The sequence below is a fragment of the Catharus ustulatus genome, chromosome 1, assembly GCF_009819885.2.
Source record: "Catharus ustulatus isolate bCatUst1 chromosome 1, bCatUst1.pri.v2, whole genome shotgun sequence".
Classification (NCBI taxonomy): Eukaryota; Metazoa; Chordata; class Aves; order Passeriformes; family Turdidae; genus Catharus; species Catharus ustulatus.
The window spans coordinates 18,972,471-18,993,407 of NC_046221.1; the positions used below are offsets into that span (position 1 = coordinate 18,972,471).

The 20,937-nt window shown below is 35.6% G+C and overlaps 1 protein-coding gene across 6 annotated transcripts in view; it reads right to left on the reverse strand.

The window, feature by feature from the left end:
* MLLT10 (MLLT10 histone lysine methyltransferase DOT1L cofactor) overlaps nucleotides 1–20,937 on the reverse strand; it is a 128,776-nt gene that overhangs the window by 46,137 nt on the left and 61,702 nt on the right. For all 6 annotated transcript variants that reach the window (XM_033052913.1, XM_033052921.1, XM_033052930.1 and 3 more), the window contains 2 exons: nucleotides 15,917–16,172; nucleotides 13,375–13,944 (listed from right to left, as the gene is read on the reverse strand). In XM_033052913.1, the coding sequence (XP_032908804.1) occupies nucleotides 13,375–13,944; nucleotides 15,917–16,172 (826 nt within the window). The remainder of the gene's footprint in view (nucleotides 1–13,374; nucleotides 13,945–15,916; nucleotides 16,173–20,937) is intronic.

The following is a 20,937-nucleotide window of genomic DNA, read 5'->3' on the forward strand; positions in this document are numbered from 1 at the left end:
ACTGATTTTAATTTCATTGTCTGAAACAAATTTAGAAACTCAAACGGAAGTCGCCTTGCTAATTTTAATCACAAGGCATCTGTTTTGCTTCACTGATAGATTGAGATGAACTCAAGCAATCAAGTCTAACAGAAAACGGTTGTGTCTCCTGGACTTCAGAGAGCTCAATTCAAGAACAACTCAGATACATACACAGAATATCCAACTAGTGGTACCACAGGAGATGCTCACGTAACTTAATTTCCTTCATGGGCTGGGGATTTTCGAGAGTATTGATCTCGGTCCTGAAGTGCCAGAACACACTCACATGCGCAGCCCTGCAGCTGAAGTCTCCAACACAGTCTCCACAGCACCTCAGCACTGTAATGCCCAGCTGCACAGTGGTGGCAGTCATGCAGACACCAGCCCCCTCCCACTTAACCCACCAGCTCACTCCTGCTTGGGACCTCATGACTACAGAATCAATTTCATTTCAGTTTGCTCCTTCACTCTGTCACAATACTAAGGAACAAAGCCCTCAGTTTACACATCTGGTTAGACAAGGTAAGTGAATGAATGGTTTTACAGGCCAGAGTGGGGTGAACACCTCTGTCATATTCCCATGGGGGAATTTTGTACCTGCATCAGCCTCTGAGATCTGACTGCAGTAACTTATCTGGGTTCCAACCGGGCAACTGCCTTTAATGCTTTATTTTTCTCTTCTTTACTCTTGCCACAATTGGAAGGTACTAAACAGTCCTGTCATAAGCCAAATTTTTACTCTTCTGAAGGGTCTTCTGAACATCAAAATTTTTTAAATATGAATGAACAAAGACATCTTAAACTTCTGTCATTCATACTCAAAGATTACAAAAATAACTAAGAAGCAATTTTATAAAATTTAAAAGCTTTGACTTTCACCTACTGACTAAAACTGAGTAACTAGCTAAAGGTACTTCAGTGGAAATACTTCTAAAATTTTGAATACTTAAATTAAAGCATTATATACAAAGTGTGTTCTCTAAAAACATAAATACTAATGTTTGGAGGTTTAAATTTTATGGTACATAAAAAATGCACAATGTACAAAATACTGCATGATTCTTGACAAAAGTGCATTAATCTGAAATAAATGAAACTGATAATTTTAATTAACCTTCTTAACAGTTTCCAGAGAACTAACACCCATAATTTACAAGGAAAAAATTACTAAAATGCACAGAGCTAATATGACTGGAACCACATTATACTTACACGGACAAATTCTTTCTCAGGCGAAGAGGACACAATGCAACTGCAGTCTGCCACTCTTAAGTGCAGAATCATTTCACCCACACCTACTCTCCACAACCTTTATTTGATTATAATTGTATCCGTTCTCTCCAGTTATGCTCAATTTTTGTGCACAAGAAATAGCAGCCATTTTGATCCATCATTGCTTTCAACACTAAAGAAAGTCCTTTTCAAATTTAAGAAGCTATTGGGTACGTTTGGAAGGAGGCTTGGGGTGGTGGGGGGGGGGTTTTCTTTATTTTTTATTTTATTTAAACAGGCTCAGACCTAGACTGCCAAATATTTTGCTTTTCTTTCTTTAAAACTGTACCAAACAAGAGCCACCACTAATCCAAACAATCATATACAACATATTCCCAAGCATAACCCAAGAGGTATGAGAAAGTTTCAAAGCAGAATAGACAAGATATGTTCCAATGCAAAATTTACTACTGTAAGAAAACACTTCATAGACAAACGAGGAAGAGATGCAGTTAAAGAGCTAACAAAACATTAGCTGTTCTAACACAGACCTCATCCAACTACACAAGGAAGGGCTAACACTAGATCAGTCCTGCTTGTGACTGACGGAGCTCATTCTAGACTCCCCCCCAAGCCTCTCCACAGAACAGAAGGAGAACTGTTCCTCTACCATCACTCCCTTCCACACTCCATAAATTAGTAGAAGACAGATGAAAAAAGGTGTTTTATTCTGGAAGAAAAAAAGAGCTACTGTCTTAGTTGCTGTGTAACTGCCTTTATTGAAAGCTACATCTTTCCCGACTCCTACACTGAAGCACCCCCCTTCCCAGCCTCCCAGTTTTCTGCTACAATGTACAGCCAAATTGAAATCCAACATGCTAAGGTGTCAAGAAAGGTTAGGGATGGTGAAAGGTAACTACATCCATATCTATATATATGTACTGTAATAACCGGACTTCACTTCTCATTGTTTTCCTTCATTTGCCATCTCTGCTGCCTCCTGCGCTTTCGTATCAGTCTTGGCTAAATCTTTTCTCTCTTCATCCAATCCTTACAGCAGTTGTTATTGTCTGCTTCACTTAGAACCTTAAAATTATTCCTCCTTAAAACCAACTCTGCTCAGAAAAACCATGATGCTTCCAGCTCATTCATTTCAATTTCTGAAACGACTCAGCATTAATATTTACATCCAAGCCACCACTCTCTGGCTTGTTTTTAAGGGAATTGGTTAGTTCCATTCTAAGCTTACCACTACTACACAACAGAAAAAAGCCTAGTGACTTCATCTTTAGGAAGGATGTTATTTGATATAACCAAGCCTTAAATCCATCAGATTAGGTGTTTGTCCATGACAGTTATCATGCTTCAAACGAAAAAAAAAAAAAAAAAAAAAAAAGTGAAAAAATCCAAACAAAACAAATACCAACAACTTGCATTTGACATTCTTATATGCAAGCTAACTATGAGCCACTTTTTTGTTTAGGGGAATGAAGGGTGTGTTTGGCTATTTGTTTGTTTGCTCAGGGGTTCTGTTGATGTTTTTTTAATTTACTTGGAATCTCTAATCATTCTCATCTCACAGGTGTTAAAAACAAATAAACAATGGGAAACAGAAATAAAATCAAGTCAAGTACAGTAATTTCACGATTGTAAGCCACACTTCGGGTTCAGACCAAAATTTTAGTCAGAATGGTGCGGCTTATAATCGTGAAATTACTGTACATAGGATCTAACAAGATTACTCATGGCACAAGTCCATGCATGTTCGTATCTTCAGTTCCCTCACCAGTTTCCAGGAATCCCTTCTCAACTCTGATTTCTAGAGCTATACTGGTCCAAGGAAAATAGATGCTTATTAACTTTTTTATGACCAAAATTTTCCATTTTTTCCTGTTACTTAGGTTAGTGAGAATCCTTTTCTGAACCTTCTACCACTGCATGTAATTCTCTCACAAAAACACATGCAGGAAGCTAGATCACTGTCAAAATGAACAGTTTTTTTCTTGTTTTCCTTATGGTCTTCTCACATATCTACCAAATCTGACACTGAAAGATGAAGACTTCTATTTAAAAACTGAATAAAAAGTATATAAAGAGCGATGTGAAGCAATGAATTTGCATCTAAACTAGGTGTTAAATCGCAGTTTGGTTCAAATGGACAAAAATGGCTTTAAATTCAGAATCGGAGACCTAGCAGCTTTTCTAACAATACAACAGTTTATTTCACTTACTATTTCCTGCATAACCACCACAAAAGCCCTTACAACAACTGTCCTGCTAAGAATTTTGACAGCACACTTTGTATATATGACATACCTGTATATCAAGTTCCTACAACACCTTTTCAGGTATGCCTAATACTCTTGAAATAGAGTTTTATTTGAGTAACCTCCTGGAACTGCATTGTTGGCTTACTGCTGCCAATCTTCTGCATTTTAATCATGTTGGGGAGATTTCTAAAAATGACCTCACATTCAGATGGATCTAGATGCAGATCGTGCAGGTACAGGTAATGTTTTACAGTATCAGGAATGTCATGTAGTGAAAAGGCACTGGGACACACTGTCACTTAATGTACCCAAGGCAAATCTTTATGCACATGGAGCTACCAGGGTACCACCTGGTTGCAAATCCTCCACTACAGAGCCGGAATTGCTGGGGTGCATGTGCTGCAGCATTGTGCTAAGTGACATGCTACATTACCACAGGCAACCTGGAGCTTCAGAAAGCTGCTGTTCTTAGTCCTATCACACCCATATAACCTGCTTAAGGAAGAAAAATTAATTACTTACATAAGAAGATAGCATAGGGACTTGATAATCAGACACTCAGCTCTGCTATATTTGTTAGAAAAAGTAGTATAGCTCCTATATGAATGTGAGCGTCATCCTATATGAGTGTCACATGAATCTCTCCATTTTAAGTCTTAATGTATTTGTCCCTGAGCAACACCTTTCACTGAAAAGCTCAATTATTTTAAGATAACTAGTCTTTTTTATGCCACTGTATTATGTTAGCATTTCTATTTATTTTTTTAATTTTCTTTCAGAAACTTTACAAAGGAATTGCAGAAATCATTATGATAATCAAGAACAGCTCTAGACATCACAGCCTCTCCCCAGATATAATCCTGAGACAACCTTCAGTCAGTTTAACTTCTGGCACTGCAGCTCTTCACATCAAATAAATGGAAAACTTAAATGCTAAGTACACTTCCTTTTAATTTTAAAAACCTGACTGTAGTGTTGTCACCTCTGACTGACAACAACAACAAAAAAAGAATTTTACCATTTGAATTGGACAGTCTTCAGAAGGACAAAAATGCTTCAAGAACTATCAACATATACACATCACTTATTTTTCAGATATATTTGATTTCTGAAAGGCTTGAAAGTCTGCAAGATCTGAAAAGTACAATTTTCAAGGAAGGGTAGAAAACCCTACTGCTCCTTTTATAGTCATGCCGCTTCTCTACCCTCCCCCACAAGCACTTTTTTATGTTCCCATGTCACCTTTAACAGATTTTATGGAGTTAAAAGACTGATTGCTATCTCACATTTGACTTACAAAGAATGCCACACTCTAGTAATGGACTCCAGATGCTGAAAAATGTTCACACTCAAGAAGATGAATATTTTAAATTTAAAATACATATATATACAAAATTCACTTAATTTGATACCACTTTGAAAGCCCTTTTTTCAAAGTTAAGCCATTTTAAAGGTGTTTCTGGGAACTAAACAGTTACAAGTAGACAAAGACTTGTATCTCACTTTATTTTCCAAGCAGCAATAGAATCAAGGAATATATCCTTGATCTTCAGAAAAGGGATACATCTCTAAAGCAAATATCAATTTCTGCAACAAAGACATCTGATAGGATAGAAATCTTAATTGCTTCCTTATTCCCCCACTCTATTTAAAATTATAATTCTTAGTTTTGTAATAAAAGTTAAAGGACTAACATATTCTAAGCACAAAACTGGAAGTTTTTCTTCTTCTACCCTTTTTTTTTAATGTAATAATAATACCACATACTTTCACTCCATGTATCTGCAAAGACAATCAGCCACTGGAAAAGCAGACAATTTATTTTCTTCACTATGCAGACAACAACAGTAGCAAAGCTGTCAGCCAGATCTCATTCATGCAGCATAGTTTACACAGAATACCCAGGCCTAAAGTAAGTTAGTTTTCACCAGGAGTTCCAACCTAGCACCAAATATCTACCAGGCACTTTGTAGGCTTATGGGTCAAATATAATATAAAAGCAAGCAGTTTACAAAAAGCTCATGAACTTCACTGAAAACCTTCCCTTACCAAACAGAACAGATTTATAGCTAAACTTGGAAAGTAGTAAGTACTGAAACTTAAGTAGCCTATAAGCCCTTCCCAGTCCATTTTCCTTTCTACCAGTACAGATACAGCTAATAAACAGTCAGTGTATTCATCAAGACACTTATTATGTTTCAAAAAGATTGTGTTTCGATGCCAATTCCGCAAATAATTCTGTATGAGCAAAACCTGCAGAATTTCTTGTATTTGGTATTAAATTAGTATTTGGGCAGAAGACTCACAAAGCTTGAATAACAACAGTATTTCAAAGAGTTTAGAAATAGTCACATCTTTTTGCTAAGTTGTTTAAAACTATGTCTTTCTCCCAAAATTATTAACTACCAAAATTTTCTTTTTTTTGTTATTACATGAAAGACCTAAAAGGGAAGTCAAGAAAATACACATTCTGTTTCCTGTACTGATTTTTTTGCTTTGTTGTGGGTATTGTTAGCATCTGAAATGTATTACAAGTTCATAATTTACACACACTACTTGCTGTTGACTATCAGAGTATAATCAATAAATAATGACATATTTTGAAATTTAAATAGAAGCTAATGCCCAGACTCACCATAATTTGGGAATTTAGTTTAAAGATAAAATCTTCAAAATTTCTATTTTAACCTGACAGACACATTCTCATACAACAACTAACTAGTCATGTAATTTCTACAGCTGCCAAGATCATCTCTGAAATCAGCAGGCCTTAGCAGCTTGACATGGAAGCTCCATCCTAGTTATTAGAACTTCCCTTCCCGAGGTCATTTTTTTTTTTTCACTTCAGAAAGCCCTCCCATCTGTTTTCACTCAAAATGAAAAACTTCATAATTTTTTGAGAAAGGAAAACTTTGCCTTGTTTTAAATCAAGTTTTGTTTCAAAGAGATGTTCCAAGAGTTTCTGCAACACTCACAGGGCAGCTGATTTGCATCTCATGCACCCCAAACACTGCTTCCATGGAAAGTCATGAAGCTTGGAAACTTCAAGAGTGGAACAAGCTGAACATTTCTTGTTTTCAGCAGCCCATCCAATTAAGCACTATACTGCATTTTTCTATTAACTTTTTTTTTGACTAAACAGAAAATAGGGCAATTACCAGTATGCAGTATGCAATTACTAAAAAAAGATCTTGACCAGGTACAGTATTCTTTTTGTATAATAATTATGATCAGGCTTCTAAACATTTTTGTCAACTGAAATATTCTCAAATTAAAGATATTCCAGTGCAGAGCTTCAGACTCTTTGAAAAGCATGTTTTAAAAATATCAATCATTGTATGCTTCTTCTCAACTTCCACATTCATACATAGTTATATTTTAGGAGGAAATTTGCATCATATAGAAATATAGCACTTTGCTACCTGCAACATGTATGGAGTAATTTCAATTAATTGTGATGTAACTTTTCTACCCCTTCTTGAAGTGAGTGTCACAATGATGACAATTTTCACCTAAAATATAATAATGTTCAGTTCTCCATCATTATTCAGAAGTTTTTTATAACTGTTTCCAAAACACATCTCTGTTTGAAGGTTCATTGTTCAGTATTTTTCCGTCCACATCCTTCTTATCAAGGAATTCTCATTTATTACATCGATATTTTTTACAACATACGTTTTTGAGAAACAACCCTGAAGCCTCAGAGCAAGCAGCAAAGATGACTTCTCAATCTCTGATAAAACATAAAACATACTATGCTGGGAACTAATTCTAGCAGACCCATGATGCCTGAAAATTTACTTCTAACTACTGTATTTTGAAATGCATTATTTGCCCAGTTACAAACTATTTCATATGCACCATGCTAAATTTTCTTTTAAAAATCAAAGAGATAATACAGCACAGAATTAGGTTCACAGGTAAGGACCAAACAAGAATCTCTGCAAACACATTGACTTCGTAGCTCTAGAACTTCCTGCTCTCGCAAATCAAATTAACATGTTCGACTAAACTGTATTTTCTAGAAAGACATTTTCAGAACTAAGATTTGTTCAGAACTAAGATTTGTTCAACTATTACCTTCTCTCACTTGATCACATTTTATTTTTTTGTTAGGTTAAGGATCATTGTAGCAGTTTTCAGTTCCTCATATGATATCCATAGCCTGATAACTCACTCCTTTGCTATTCTCCAATAATGTGCTTTTTCCAGTCACTGAATCCTTCTCACAGTTCTTTTCTTTACACAGAGCAAATCACAGAACCACACACAGTATTCAAAGACCAGACACACTCTGAATGTGGAGCTGCCTTTCTCATTAGCTTGCTGTTTATGCATTAAAACCTTTTTAAACGCAGCTCAGCACAGGAAACTCAGACACAACTGATTAATCACCTTTATCCTTTTTCTCTACAGTCCCTCTTTCCCCAGAAGGCCATCCTTATCCTGCAAGTATACATCCATCTTTCTAACACAACCTTCTACTTTAGCTCCACCAACATAACTCTTAGTTTGTACTGCTGACCAAGAGATTCATTTTACCCTGTCCTCATAACCAGACTTTTTCAAAAACTGCAGAATTTTCCAATAGATTTCACAGACTATTTTGAATTGGAAGGGACTCACAAAGACTGAGTACAACCCTTAGGTGAATTGAGGATCGAAGCTGTGACCTTGGTGTTATGAACACCATGCTCTGACCAACTGAGCATAAGGGGAAATAACAAAATAAAGAAAATATTGGTTTAATAATTCTCTGATTGAAATAAAATGAAGCTTACCTATTAACTTCAGTTAATGCAAGGATTTGCTGACTTTTTATCACTACAAGATTTTATTTAAAGCGTCATGCTGTATCAACTGAGATGCAGATACCTACTATGCCACTTTTTAAATTAAAAAAGCAAAATTAGTCAAATAAGTTATTTTCCATAACTTTCAATATCCACCACTAATCATTACACCTTTGTATGTCTTAATATCTTCCTTTCTTCTGTCAGACACATCCTAATTGTGTAACATTAACCACTTGCCAGTCTCCCTTACAACTTCATGAGTTTTAAAGACTTAACGAAATTTAACACTGACAGTCTAAAAGCATGGAAGTACAAGGTATTCATCATCAGGAAAGGCCAATACTTCTGGCTGTAGCTGCTGATAACAACTGTTTTACTTAAGAACTTCGACGCATTTCATTATAATCCCTGTTTTCATAAGCTACTACCTCATATGATTTTTTCACTGTTACCTGATGGATGTCTCCATGTTTTTCTACACCAACAGTCTTCAATCGTAACATTTTAGTCTTGCACACCATTCACCAATCTCAACACCACTTTTGTTCAGCCTCAAAAATGAAGAACTAAATTCTCCACGCATTGATTTTGCCTTGTGTGCTTTCTATACTATTTGCTCAGTCCTAAAAGGCCATTAATATCTATTAGTATCAATTTGTTCTTTATATTCTATTTCCTCTGAATACAAACTGGCATTTTAACACAGCAAGACTTCTGCTTTGGTGCATTTTGCAGATAAACATAACAGCACAAACTGTTTCAGAAAAATTTTTCCTAAACTCTTTCTCCCAGTAAATTCAGCTACTAAGCCAAACTTTAAACACAGCATCGTGAAGATTTAACATAAGTACTGAGGGACTGTATCTCAATGAGAATAATTTCAAGTTTCTCTTCTACTTTGAAACTCAGAGCTCCCTTATGTCATCAGTGTGACAATGAGCTTAACAGTACGATGATCTTGCACAGCATAACGTGGGTAACATTGACAAAGGTTTCAGCACTGCTTGAATCAGATGGGAAAGGAGAACAAAATACATGGAACTAATCTGAAGCATTTAGAAAATTCGTATATAAAGCTGAAACTTGACTGCTCAAGACAAGATCAACTCAGAGGTGCCTGTGCCAAAAACATTAAGGGTTTCTCAGAATCTGAAATACTGGTTTAATAAAGTACAATACTGGGTTTGGGTGAGTCCTTCATTCCAAAAAGTGCCTACTGTTACTAACCAGAGTACACTGAAGATTGGCTAAGGGCAGAATATACATGATGCAGAGATAAAAATGTAGAGAGAAATTCTAATTTTGCCTCAGTCAGGATAAAGGAATTCCAGAAGACGGACACAAGTGAGGGTTCTGAAACAACGGGCTAACCATTCCAACGCCCAGTTGGTGATTTAACCTTTCCCAGTCTTCTTAAAGAAAAAAAAAAATTAACAAGCTTTTTTAGGGTTTACAGTACACACAAAGGCATAAAATCAATTTTACAAAAACTAAAATATTGAAGCAAATAATCCCTGAAGTCTTTAGCTACTGAAGTTGATACTATGCAATTTGTTGTACGCTTGAAATCAAGAGTAGAACTAAGAAAGGCAGTGAAGTGCCAAAAGCACTGAAATAATTCTAGCAGCAAGTATCCAGGTTGAACTTGGAAGACAACTGCACAAGAACTTCATCATGAAACAGAAATTTCAGTTAACTTCTGATACTCGATTCTTTCCATTTTACATGCTACATTATTCCACAAAATTCAGAAGGTACTGTATATCACATAAAATGTTCTTTTTCCTAATGCCAACAGACACAAGCTCTCAATGCTTTACAATACTAGACTAGTAATCTTCAAATATTATTCCCTAGAAGGATGCTGAGAATCAACTTAATCCTAAGAATACAGCTAACATGACTTGGAAAGTTAGATAGAGCTCTACAAAATTGTTGAGTTCAGATGAAATCAACACACACACACATATCCCTATTAAAAGATTTAGATCCTGAAATCACTCCAAAGATCAGCCCTATTTGAGGTGAACCATTATCAACTTTATATAACTCCTCCAACAACTGACTTAGGCCTTTTTATACAATAAACTTACAGTGCTTGTGAATTCTCAACAAAAAGAGAAGTATGGTTTGTAAATGAGCTGATGTTTAAAGAACTTTGGTGTTTTTTTTTTAAAGAGGGTATTAGTAAAATGTTAATTTACTGCAAAAATTCCATATCCCCCTACCAATTTAAATTTTGTTTCATTTTTTTAGAATTAATTTTATTCCTTTGAATACAATGCTAAAGTAATGGAAAAAATGTTTCCTGTCGGGTTATAAATACATTTCAGAAAAAAACAATAAAGAGTATGAAGATTGAACATTGAAGTTTAACCTTGAACACACCAGATCTGTTGCATGGCAACTGAAATACAACCTGAGTGTATGTGTTGTAACAGCTTCTAATAACATGTCCTTATACTATACCTATATTCATGGTACATCTTTTTCTTATTAAGCAGGAAAAAGAAGCCCTGTAGACTGGGTAAGTTCAGATATGACAAACATTTTTACAAAATTAGTTGAATACACTTATTCTGAATAAAACTTTTTGTGAAGACATTTAATGATGTATAAATAGTACATGATTAATCTGCATTATCTTTTAAAATAAGCTTCCCTTCACACTTCATCTCACTTGAACATTAACTAAGAACACAATTATCACACATCTGTGAAGTCATGTTTTTTGTAATTTTTATGGATCTCAAGAAGTACTCTTAAAGTTGAAAGAGAATGATAGCTTCAGACAGCTGTTGTTAGGAAGACTATTAAAAAAACAGAGGAGGACATTCTTGCAAAAGTGCCTCAAAAGCTTTGCTTAGTATGGTCTAGCTCATTCCTGATTTGGTTTCTTTGAGGTATCAAGGTAATTCCAAATAAGAGATAATAAAAACTTTTGGACTTGAGTACTCTGTGTTTTCACTCACTATATTTACATGCACAAAATCTTATCTGGAGGTTTGGGTCAAATAATTTAGATTCACTTGTCGAATCCTGTTACTGAACAAATGTGGTGGGCACATTGAAAAGAGAAAAATTAGCATATTATACCTGAGAAAATACATGTTTCTGATAATACTGGTAATATTCATATGTCCTTCTTCACTGCAACACAAAAAACTGTTGTAAATTGGGTTATTGGGTTGCTAAACCAAAAAATGCTTATGATGAAGCAAGGAAAGCAGCCATTACAACCATAAGAAAAAAGGGAGATGAGGGGGAAGAGTACATTACAAAAATATGCTCTGACTCAAGTGAAAGTTTCCACTTAAATTTAGAGCTCATGCTCAAAGACATCTGGTTTTGTATCTCTTGGTTTTCTTGGTTTTGCTGGGGTGATTTTGTTTATGAATCTTGTTTGTTCATTTATATCCATGTTCTTGGGTATCATCACTGTTTTAGCGGACAGGTCTAATGCTAGCCACCAAGAATCTAAGTGTACTTAACAGATGTGAAACTATGGGCTGAATATCATGATAAAAGTAATAAAACCAACGTGGTATTTCCATCCATGTATTTACTTACAAAGAATTTAGTATCATCACTGGCATTTTGAGAAGGAAGAGTGAGATGTAATGAAGACAAAGGAAGCAAGAATGGATGTGGACAGGAAAACGCCTGTTCAAGGAGCTGGTGAGAGCAGACTTCAACAACAAATACAAGACGGGAAATGGGGGTCACTCACTTCAAACCAAGACCTTGTACTTCTATCTCATACCCCAACTACAACAATACATAATCCACCTCAAAGAGATTATAAAGGAATAAGAAAGTTCATACTATAATAACAAAACATGGATGTAAATCTGTTAGATGCTCACTGTTCGTAACAGGTAAGAAGTGAACATGTTCTTAAAACTGTATTTTAAATAGGAAGATAAATAGTGAACTATGAAGTTCCGTCATATACCGTTCCTCTCTATTGATTTTAATATAGGAAAAGTATTTTTTAATTTAGTTGAGACTGCTATTGCCATTATTACCCATAATAAAAACAATAATTGGCCTGTATCTCACTGCTTTAAACAATGTGGTTTTGACATCAAGTTTTTAAGTACCTGCCTTTCCCTGAAAGAAATACAGGGTTTTTTCCATGAACTATGTACATTTTAAAAATATCTCTTGCTTACAGAGTGAAAGAATACAGTACAAAAAGTATAAAACCCTCCTCACAAGCAAGTATTCAAGCTCCATTTCTCTTTTCACCCAAAATGGAAAAATTAAGCAAAAAATAAACCCCACTATAACAACAAAAAGGATAAAATTTTGAAGTTTCAAAAGTGAGGTAATTTGTTATTTTTTATACCACAAAAGCTTTGAAAGAAACTTCAGAGCAGCAAAGACTTGAGTAGGTAAGAGTATTCTGTCAGGCCATTCCACACATAAGTTTACTGGAAACAGAAAGCCTCTCACAGCCCCAGATGTGCATAACATTTAGAACAGAGGAAGAACAAACCAGCCAATATCAATTGCTAAATAGCACACGAGAATATGAAAATGTCATCCAGGTGCACAGGAGTCCAGATTTAGAATATAATTTTACATGTTTAAACTGGTCATTCTCCATGTAGACATTTTTATTTTCAGTTAAGCTAAATTGGGAAAATGTAATTGACAGACACATTCAGCAAAGCTGATGTACCTGAGTACCAATTTTGTTTTCTCTGTGTAACAGAACACACAGACAATAAAGTCCATACTAACTACCACTTTTTTTTTTTTTTTTTTTTTAGCTAAACCTGTTACATGTAATTTTCAAAGAACTTATTTTCATGCAATTTTTCCCCCTACAGCTTCAAAACCTGCATTAGCCTCTAGATCAATACACAGGTCAATCTACTACAGCCACCTACAGCACAGTGGCACCTACACATGAAACAAAACTTACTTTTCCAACAGTCCTTTTTCCCCCAGTGTGATTTTCGCGATACTTCATATGATACTATGTTCTTGAAAAGCATACTCAGAATTATAGCTAAAATAATAAAAACATATTTTGAAGTAAGAAAACAAATCCAATAAATGCCTACCTGAACCCACTGGAGATGAACCAACACTAAGACTTTGTAAACTTCCATTCCTGAGCAAAGTTGGAGATTTTTGAAGACCAGAGCTTGTCACACTTCCTGCAGCAGATGCCACAGATGAAGTTGGGGAAGCAGAAGAAACTGAAAGATGGGAAAGACTTTCTTGACTTTTATTTCCTTTAGGTCTACCAGGCCCATGTTTACTTTGCTTATTTCCTTTCCGTTTCTTCTCTGTTACAGTTTCTTCTTCTATTCCAGAAGTTTGAGCTCGTTTGTACGCTGTAGAAGTAAGGCTTGAATTACTTATGTCTCCAGGTGAGCTGTCAAAGTTTTTAGATTGGGTAACAGCTGCTGATGAAGAAGGGAGACCAATTAAGGAAGTGAAACAATTGACTCCTCCCTCTTGGCTCCCAGCCTCTCCTTTATGTACATCTTTGGTTGACGAAGCCTGTTGAGAATGCGTGAAACTCTCACTTCGCAGATCTGTGTCTGTAAAACTCAAAAAATCTTGGGGAGACTGAACTGAACTTCCAGAAGATGACTTTATGCTCCCAGGGGTGCCCAAGAAGCTTCCTAAAAAAAGAAAGAAGTGCAATAATGTTTTTCCCTGTAGTTGATGAAAACTGATTAGAAGTGTAATGATCTTAGATTTAAAAACTTTAATGTGAAAAGACTTTATGAAACTCTTTAATAAGAGCTAAAAAATTTTTTTTAGTAACTTCACTCTCAGATTCCTGTCGGAGATTCAGATTTGCATCTGGGGCACAAACAAGGTGAAAATGAATAAAAGAAGAACAACAACTTTGTTGCTTAGGCAACTTTAACATCCATCATGTTTTGAAGCCATAACAAACACTTGGTGCAAACTGGAGCAGTTTTTTTTGAACATATACATATATAAAAAGAAAACAGATAGAAATGTGCTATGATCACATATACATTATGACTGCAATCTTCCTTACCATTCTACCTAAAATCAAGAGTCTGACATAGGTCAAGGGAACAAGTGGGCTTAATTCTCCCTTGCTGAGGAGAGTTCCACAGAAGACATATTTTTCAGAAGTACAAGAGAGAAAGTGTAAAACAGTGTATAAAATTGGCATTTTAAGACTTCTTTAGCACTGTCACAGAATCATAAAGATCTTTTGTGTAACAGAATTACATTCCTTCTTCAGTATTTGGAATGTAATCATTTCATCACTGTATTAGTGCATTCAAGGCAGAAAATGAAGCACTCTTGGGAAAGACAAACATCTACTTGCACTGTAATGCACTAATTTTATCAGGTGGGTGGATGTGGGTACTGTTTCACAGAATTCAGACTGATGACAAATCAAGAATATATTCCTAAACACGACATTAGATATAAAAAAACCCATATCCTTTAAAACCTAGCGTTTTATTATTAGTACTCGACTAAAAACTGTTAAGAATTCCATTTAAAATACAATTTACATAAAAACAGATTTTTTTTAAATCATTTAGTCATATTTTAAGTAAGTTGTATCAACTTCACTTAATGCAGCCCAAAAGAAAATGCATACACATAGCAAAGATCTATTTTGCCATCTGCAGTAAGATTTTTCTTTAAAGGAAGAATTCCAGAAGGCAATTTTCAAAATTTTGAGAATTTAAAACAAAAAAGCACTTCCTCTTCTTTCAAGTAAAAAAACCTGAAATATTGAAAGAGCTCTAGACAAATTTACAAGTGTTCACTGCATAAATTAAGGAAAATAAATATCACAAAGCATAAAGGACAGTTAGCTACTTGACACCAGAGTGAAAATTACTACAAATTACTTTATAAAGGCCTAGTTTGTTGTGTTTCCAAATAACATGTTTTAATAATTAAGGAAATTTTTTAAAAACCTTTTAATTTTTTAAAATCATTTTTTTCAACTCTGATGAAGATGTCATAAAAGAATTTGCTTTCTAGAAGTGTTCATAGTGCATGTATGTGGGTTTTAGGCAAATTTAAAAAGTAATAGATTTCATATTACGTAAGGTAAATAAACTTTATGTTCTTTTTACATACTCATCTTCTGTTTATATATTTCAATGGCAAAACAATTAAGTAGAAAGGTCTTTAATTCTGAAGAAAATTATATACTTTATATATCTGCATCTTGAAAAATTATTGAGGAACCAATGCATCCCATGCATTAGGTAGTCCAGTTCTGTTCTTTAGCCAGTGCACTGACTAAAAAACATCAGTATTACTCCCTTAAAGAACTAAGACCTCTAGACTCAAATTCATAAGTAAAGTCTACCTCAGACTAACTTTCTTGCACATAAAGACACTTTTGTTTGCAGCTAAAGAGAACACCCTAAACAATCTGAACAAAAGCATCAGTTCTGCCTTTTAAAAATGTACAACTTTTTTTCATGTCATTCCAACAAACATCTTTACCCTGAAAAAAGCTGGGTTTTTCCCTAAAGTGAAATAACATTCTCAGTATTGAGGATAAAAGATTCAAGTTATGCATACATAAAATTTCTAATTCAAGTCAAAGCAGAAGTTGTGTTACAACGTAACAATCTGTACCTTGCTGAAAAGGGCTAGCTGCAGTCACAGTTGTTCCTGGATTTCTTCCAGCACCAGGCTTTCTTCCCCTCTGACCTGAACTGTGACCTGCAGATTTCTTCCCTTTGCTCTCTGACCCTCTAGTCTCTGAAGAATCTTTTCCACTTGAAACGTGTGTAGGAACTTCCTGGAAATTTGCATTTGTAAATCGAGCTGAGGTATCTTCCAACCGCTTCAAGGAGCCTGACATGGAGTTGTTGCTAGTGCTTGTGTACGTCTGGCATTGCAAAAGAGAGAAGAAACAAGTCACACAAAAATCTGTAAGAACTATTTAAAGGACCTCATTCTTTCAAACAAACACAGAAGTGTTCAAATACTACTGCAGCTAGAAAGAGCAGGAATTCAGTTGAACTATGAAGATTCTCAGCAAACAACTGAAGTACATAAAACATGATTTTGTGGAAAATAAATGCATAATGGCTTTGGTTGAAATTGTTACTTCACTAAGGTAAATGGAAAAATCTCAGGACTACAGTCTTTATAGTCTATTTAAATAGGATATTGTTATTTTATGTTTAAAATTAAAAATCAGAAAATAAATTTTTAGTGTTTTTCTGACATACAATTTTTGTGCCTTCTTTGTTAAACTGAAAATGTTGTTCCATCAGTAGTAGAACTGTTGATGGCATCAGAACCTTAAAACTTGGATTTTTACGACTTTATAGTCTCAACACCAAACTAAAATCAACCTCCTGGCATGTGAACCATCCTCCATTCATCCAATTCCTTAAGAATCACCAAGTAAAGAAGACACATGAGAGATGTGGCCGAGACACACTTACTTCAAACCTACTCTCTGACAGGTATGAAAACTCTCTTGAGCTCCCAATGCAAATTACTTCCTCAACCCCTACCCACCCCAAGAATTCTGGCCCTTTTCCTACATTCATACACTCTCCAAAGGGCTTTCAAAAATCTCATCTTTGGGTCTATTGTTTGTCTGTTAAATTTTGCCAGAATTGTTCCTGTTGGTGAACAATAGTCAAAAGAGGTTTCACAGAAAGTAATTAATTAGGTGGGCAGGGAAACTGCATACACAACATTAGGAAGCCATACCAGAGAGTACTATTGTTCTCGTGGAGGAAAAAAGTTGGAGTGGAGTTGTAGTAACAGAATGCTAACAACATAAGAAAGAAAATGAAAGCAAAACCAGGAAAAAGAAATTTTGCTGTTATTTATGCTCAAGCCATCCAGTAAAATAGCTGTTTAAAGCTTCTTAAAAAAAAAAAAATGGATCAAACTTAGAAGCTATTCATCTGTTCAAAATGAGCTTGTCTGTTTTTCAGTTCTTTACAGAACAAAATTTAAAATAATATCTATGGTTATCTCCATTAAAGACCACACAAACACATACCTCTTCAAATTGAGCATACACACACATTTTCCCTGCCCCAAGTGGGATGCTTGCTGAATTTAGGCCTACAACAGAATGTTTCTTCATCTTTACATAAAGCTTTGTATAGCAGCTATACAAAGTTTTCCATATTTTACTAAAATAGCAAAGACGTTTACATAAACCTTACTTTTCAGTTGCAAATGACACAAGACAACTAAATATACGAGCTTAGAGGAAAGCAAATATTTCAATCTATTTGCATACCAGGCCAGGCAATGACAAGTAGACATTAATTTGCAAACACTCTGCTGTGATTTGATTTGACTGCAAGCCTGAATCCCACTCCTGGTAGATTTTGAAGAATATGCATGCACAACACAGTTCTGCTTTGGAAAATTTCTCTCCCACAGCTGTTTGTGTTTCAGAAGGTGCGATAAGGTGTACTGAAATCTGCATGCTTACCCAGAGCATCATGAACACTAACATGATGAAATACACCCTAAGCACAGAGAGCTACTGTCATTTTTATGCTCTCCATCTATCACTCTGTGCACCCTGAGGAGTGACACCATCCATCCACAGCAAGTCTTAAAACCTCTGGGGATTTATGGTAAACATGCAAGAATCACGCTCGGTATATACAGTGCGTTCCAAGATTTGAGTGGCCTTTAGCCCTACGCAGATGTATAAGGCAGTACTCTTGCAGAGACCACAGCAAGTAATTCTCCACAAAAATGCCAGATGGTAAGAAGAGAGTTGCAGCAAGAGTCAACCAACCCAAAAAATTCCCAGAGCTAACTGGGTTTGCATGGCCAGGCTTTGGCAGAGGGGGGGCTATAGGGGGGACTTGTGTGAGAAGCTCCCAGAGGCTTCCTCCATCTCCGGCAGGGCCAATTCCAGCCGGCTTTGGGACCAACCCAATGATGGCCAGGGCTGAGCCCATCAGAAATGGTGGCAACACCTCTGTGACAACATACTGAAGAGGCAAAACAAAAAGGGGTTGTTGGGTAGATGTAACTGTGGCCAAAGAGAAGACTGAGAACACATGACAGAATCAACTCTGCAGACACCAACGTCAGCGAAGAAAGGAGGAGCAGAAGGTGTTCCAGGCAGCAGGGCTGAGATTCCCCTGCAGCCCCATGGTGAAGACCACAGAGAGCCCATGGAGATCCATGGGGATGCAGAGATTGACCTGCAGCCCATGTAAGAAACCTACACCAGAGCAAGTGGATGCCTGAGAGGAGGTTGTGGAACAGGTTCCTGGCAGGACCTGGAGACCTGAGGAGAGAGGAAGCCCATGCTCGAGCAGGTTTCCTGACAGGACTTGTGACCCTGTGGGGGATCCACACTGGAGGTAGGCTGTGCATGAAGGACTGCACCCTGTGGAGAAGTGAGCCACATTGAGCAGTCTGTAGTGAAGTGTAGCCCATGGAATGGACTCATGATGGAGAAGTTCATGAAGAACTGTCTTCCATGGGAGTGATGCTGGAGCTGAGGGAGGACTCTTCTCCTAAAGCAGCTGCAGGAGCAACCAGTGACCATGATCATAACCCTCACTCCCTATCTCCCCACACTGCTGGAGGGAGCCAAAGCTCAAAACAAGAGACAGAAATTTTTTACCAGGAGTAAATATGGGGCTGATGGCTCTTCCCAACTAATAAGACAGGCAGAAGAAGAGGCAGTAAAGAATTAAAATTCCTAAATTATTGTAGTTCTTCTTAAAACATTCTATATCTGTGTCCCAAAAGTGAAAAAATGTAGTACTACTACATTAATCAAAGAGTAGTCAGGCATTTCTTATTTCAAACTTTCTCAAACTTTACTGATTCAGACTGAACAACATCTGTTGTGACATTACAGGGATGTACAGGAGTGCCTCTCAAAATAGCAGGGGCTGGAACCTTAGTAAGATTTCTTGAAATTAAATTCTGCAGAACAAACAGGCAATTCAACACTAACAGAAGGTAAATTCAGTTTATCGTGCAGCCTTTCATGATTCTATCTAAAGAAACCATTCATCCAGATAAAAACATTCTTTAAGACATCTCCTGCATAAATGGTCATTACTACTGGATTTACAAAGGTTTAACATCTTTAAAAAGGAAAAACAAATTCCATTTCAAATTTCAGTTCCCCCCACAGGAACATTATGGTAGCAGAAGTGATTATATACCATGATAAAGTCATCCATTCAACACAAAGAAAGACTGCTGTGAAACAGAGATCAGGTTCAAATCAATTCTAGTAACTTTATGTAGAAAGACACATAAAAGAAATACATTAATACAATATTCTGAGCCAAATATTCATCTTAGAAAAAAATAAAGCTTGTTTCATTACTAAAATTTCAAGGTTTTGAGGAACACATTATGAGTTTATAACCTAGAAAAGCAAATGAACGTAATGGTGTTAAAAGGACTTAGGACAAAAAAAAAAAAAATAACTGAAGGAACCAGCCATGACAACAACAACAAAAAAAAACTTCCACATATCCAGTAGATACTTTTAAAAAAACATAATCGCATTTAGGAACATCTGAACATCAATTTTCCAATAAAAACACCAATAAAAAACTGAACACCAATTTTCCTGATGATTTGAAGCACTATAACAAAAAGGCAATAAATGAAGCAAACAGGTTAGGTAAAGAAAACCCACCTGCAAAAGATTAAATAAAAATGCTGTAAGGGCATGATGATATTCCAATTCCACACTTAATATTCTGTTTTAGTTTAATTAAGTTGTATATTAAGTTTTAGAATTAGAGATTTTCTGTTCACTTTAGTGTTTGTTCTAGCTCATCGTTTTGACTATCCATATGAGTAAACATTGTAATTAGGAAAATGATAGGGAGGACAAAGCAATTAGAAATAAGCTTAGCAGAAAAACAGAATCAAATGTCTTTGGCATCAAAAGCATATGGCAGGATGCAAAAATCAATATTTCCATATATTTTCTTTAACTTTTACAGAAATATATAGTAATATCACTTTTTGTAAAAACTTACGGTGATTAGATAATCCAAGTACAAGACGGATGTAATTCAAGAAAGATAAGATCATACACAGTATAAAATGTAAACAAAAGTTGTAAAATTTAAAGAAGTTTCCACACAAGTTTCCATGAAGCCTCTCTTACAGGCTATGAATTTTAGAAGTTGTCTCAGACTCAAAATGAGTATGTTTAGGGGCAAATTAATAAAATTAAATAACCAATCATGTGGACCAGTCAATACTACTCAAAGTGTTCTACAGTCTAATTTCAATAGAAACTGTCACACTCACTGATTGCAATCTCTAATTGCTCTTAAATCAAGCCAGTAAAGTGGTAAATTGACTCTACTTTTTCTTCTATTTTTTTAATAGAGAGAGGTATTGAGAGTTTCAGAAAATCACTGACTACAAAGTCTCACTTGACACAATAGCATCAAAGAATACAGTACAACAAGAAACAAGACTTTTAACAGAAGTATGAGGTACAAATAATGGCATGTTAGTAGGTACGAATTCTCAAGTTAATAATATTATTGAGAATAAAGAAATATGCAAAGCATACTGAAAATCTAACTTTCTGGGAGATTATTACTGAAAATTATACCACTAGTTGAGAGAATACTTTCAAAGACCAGAGGATGTTGGTATTACAA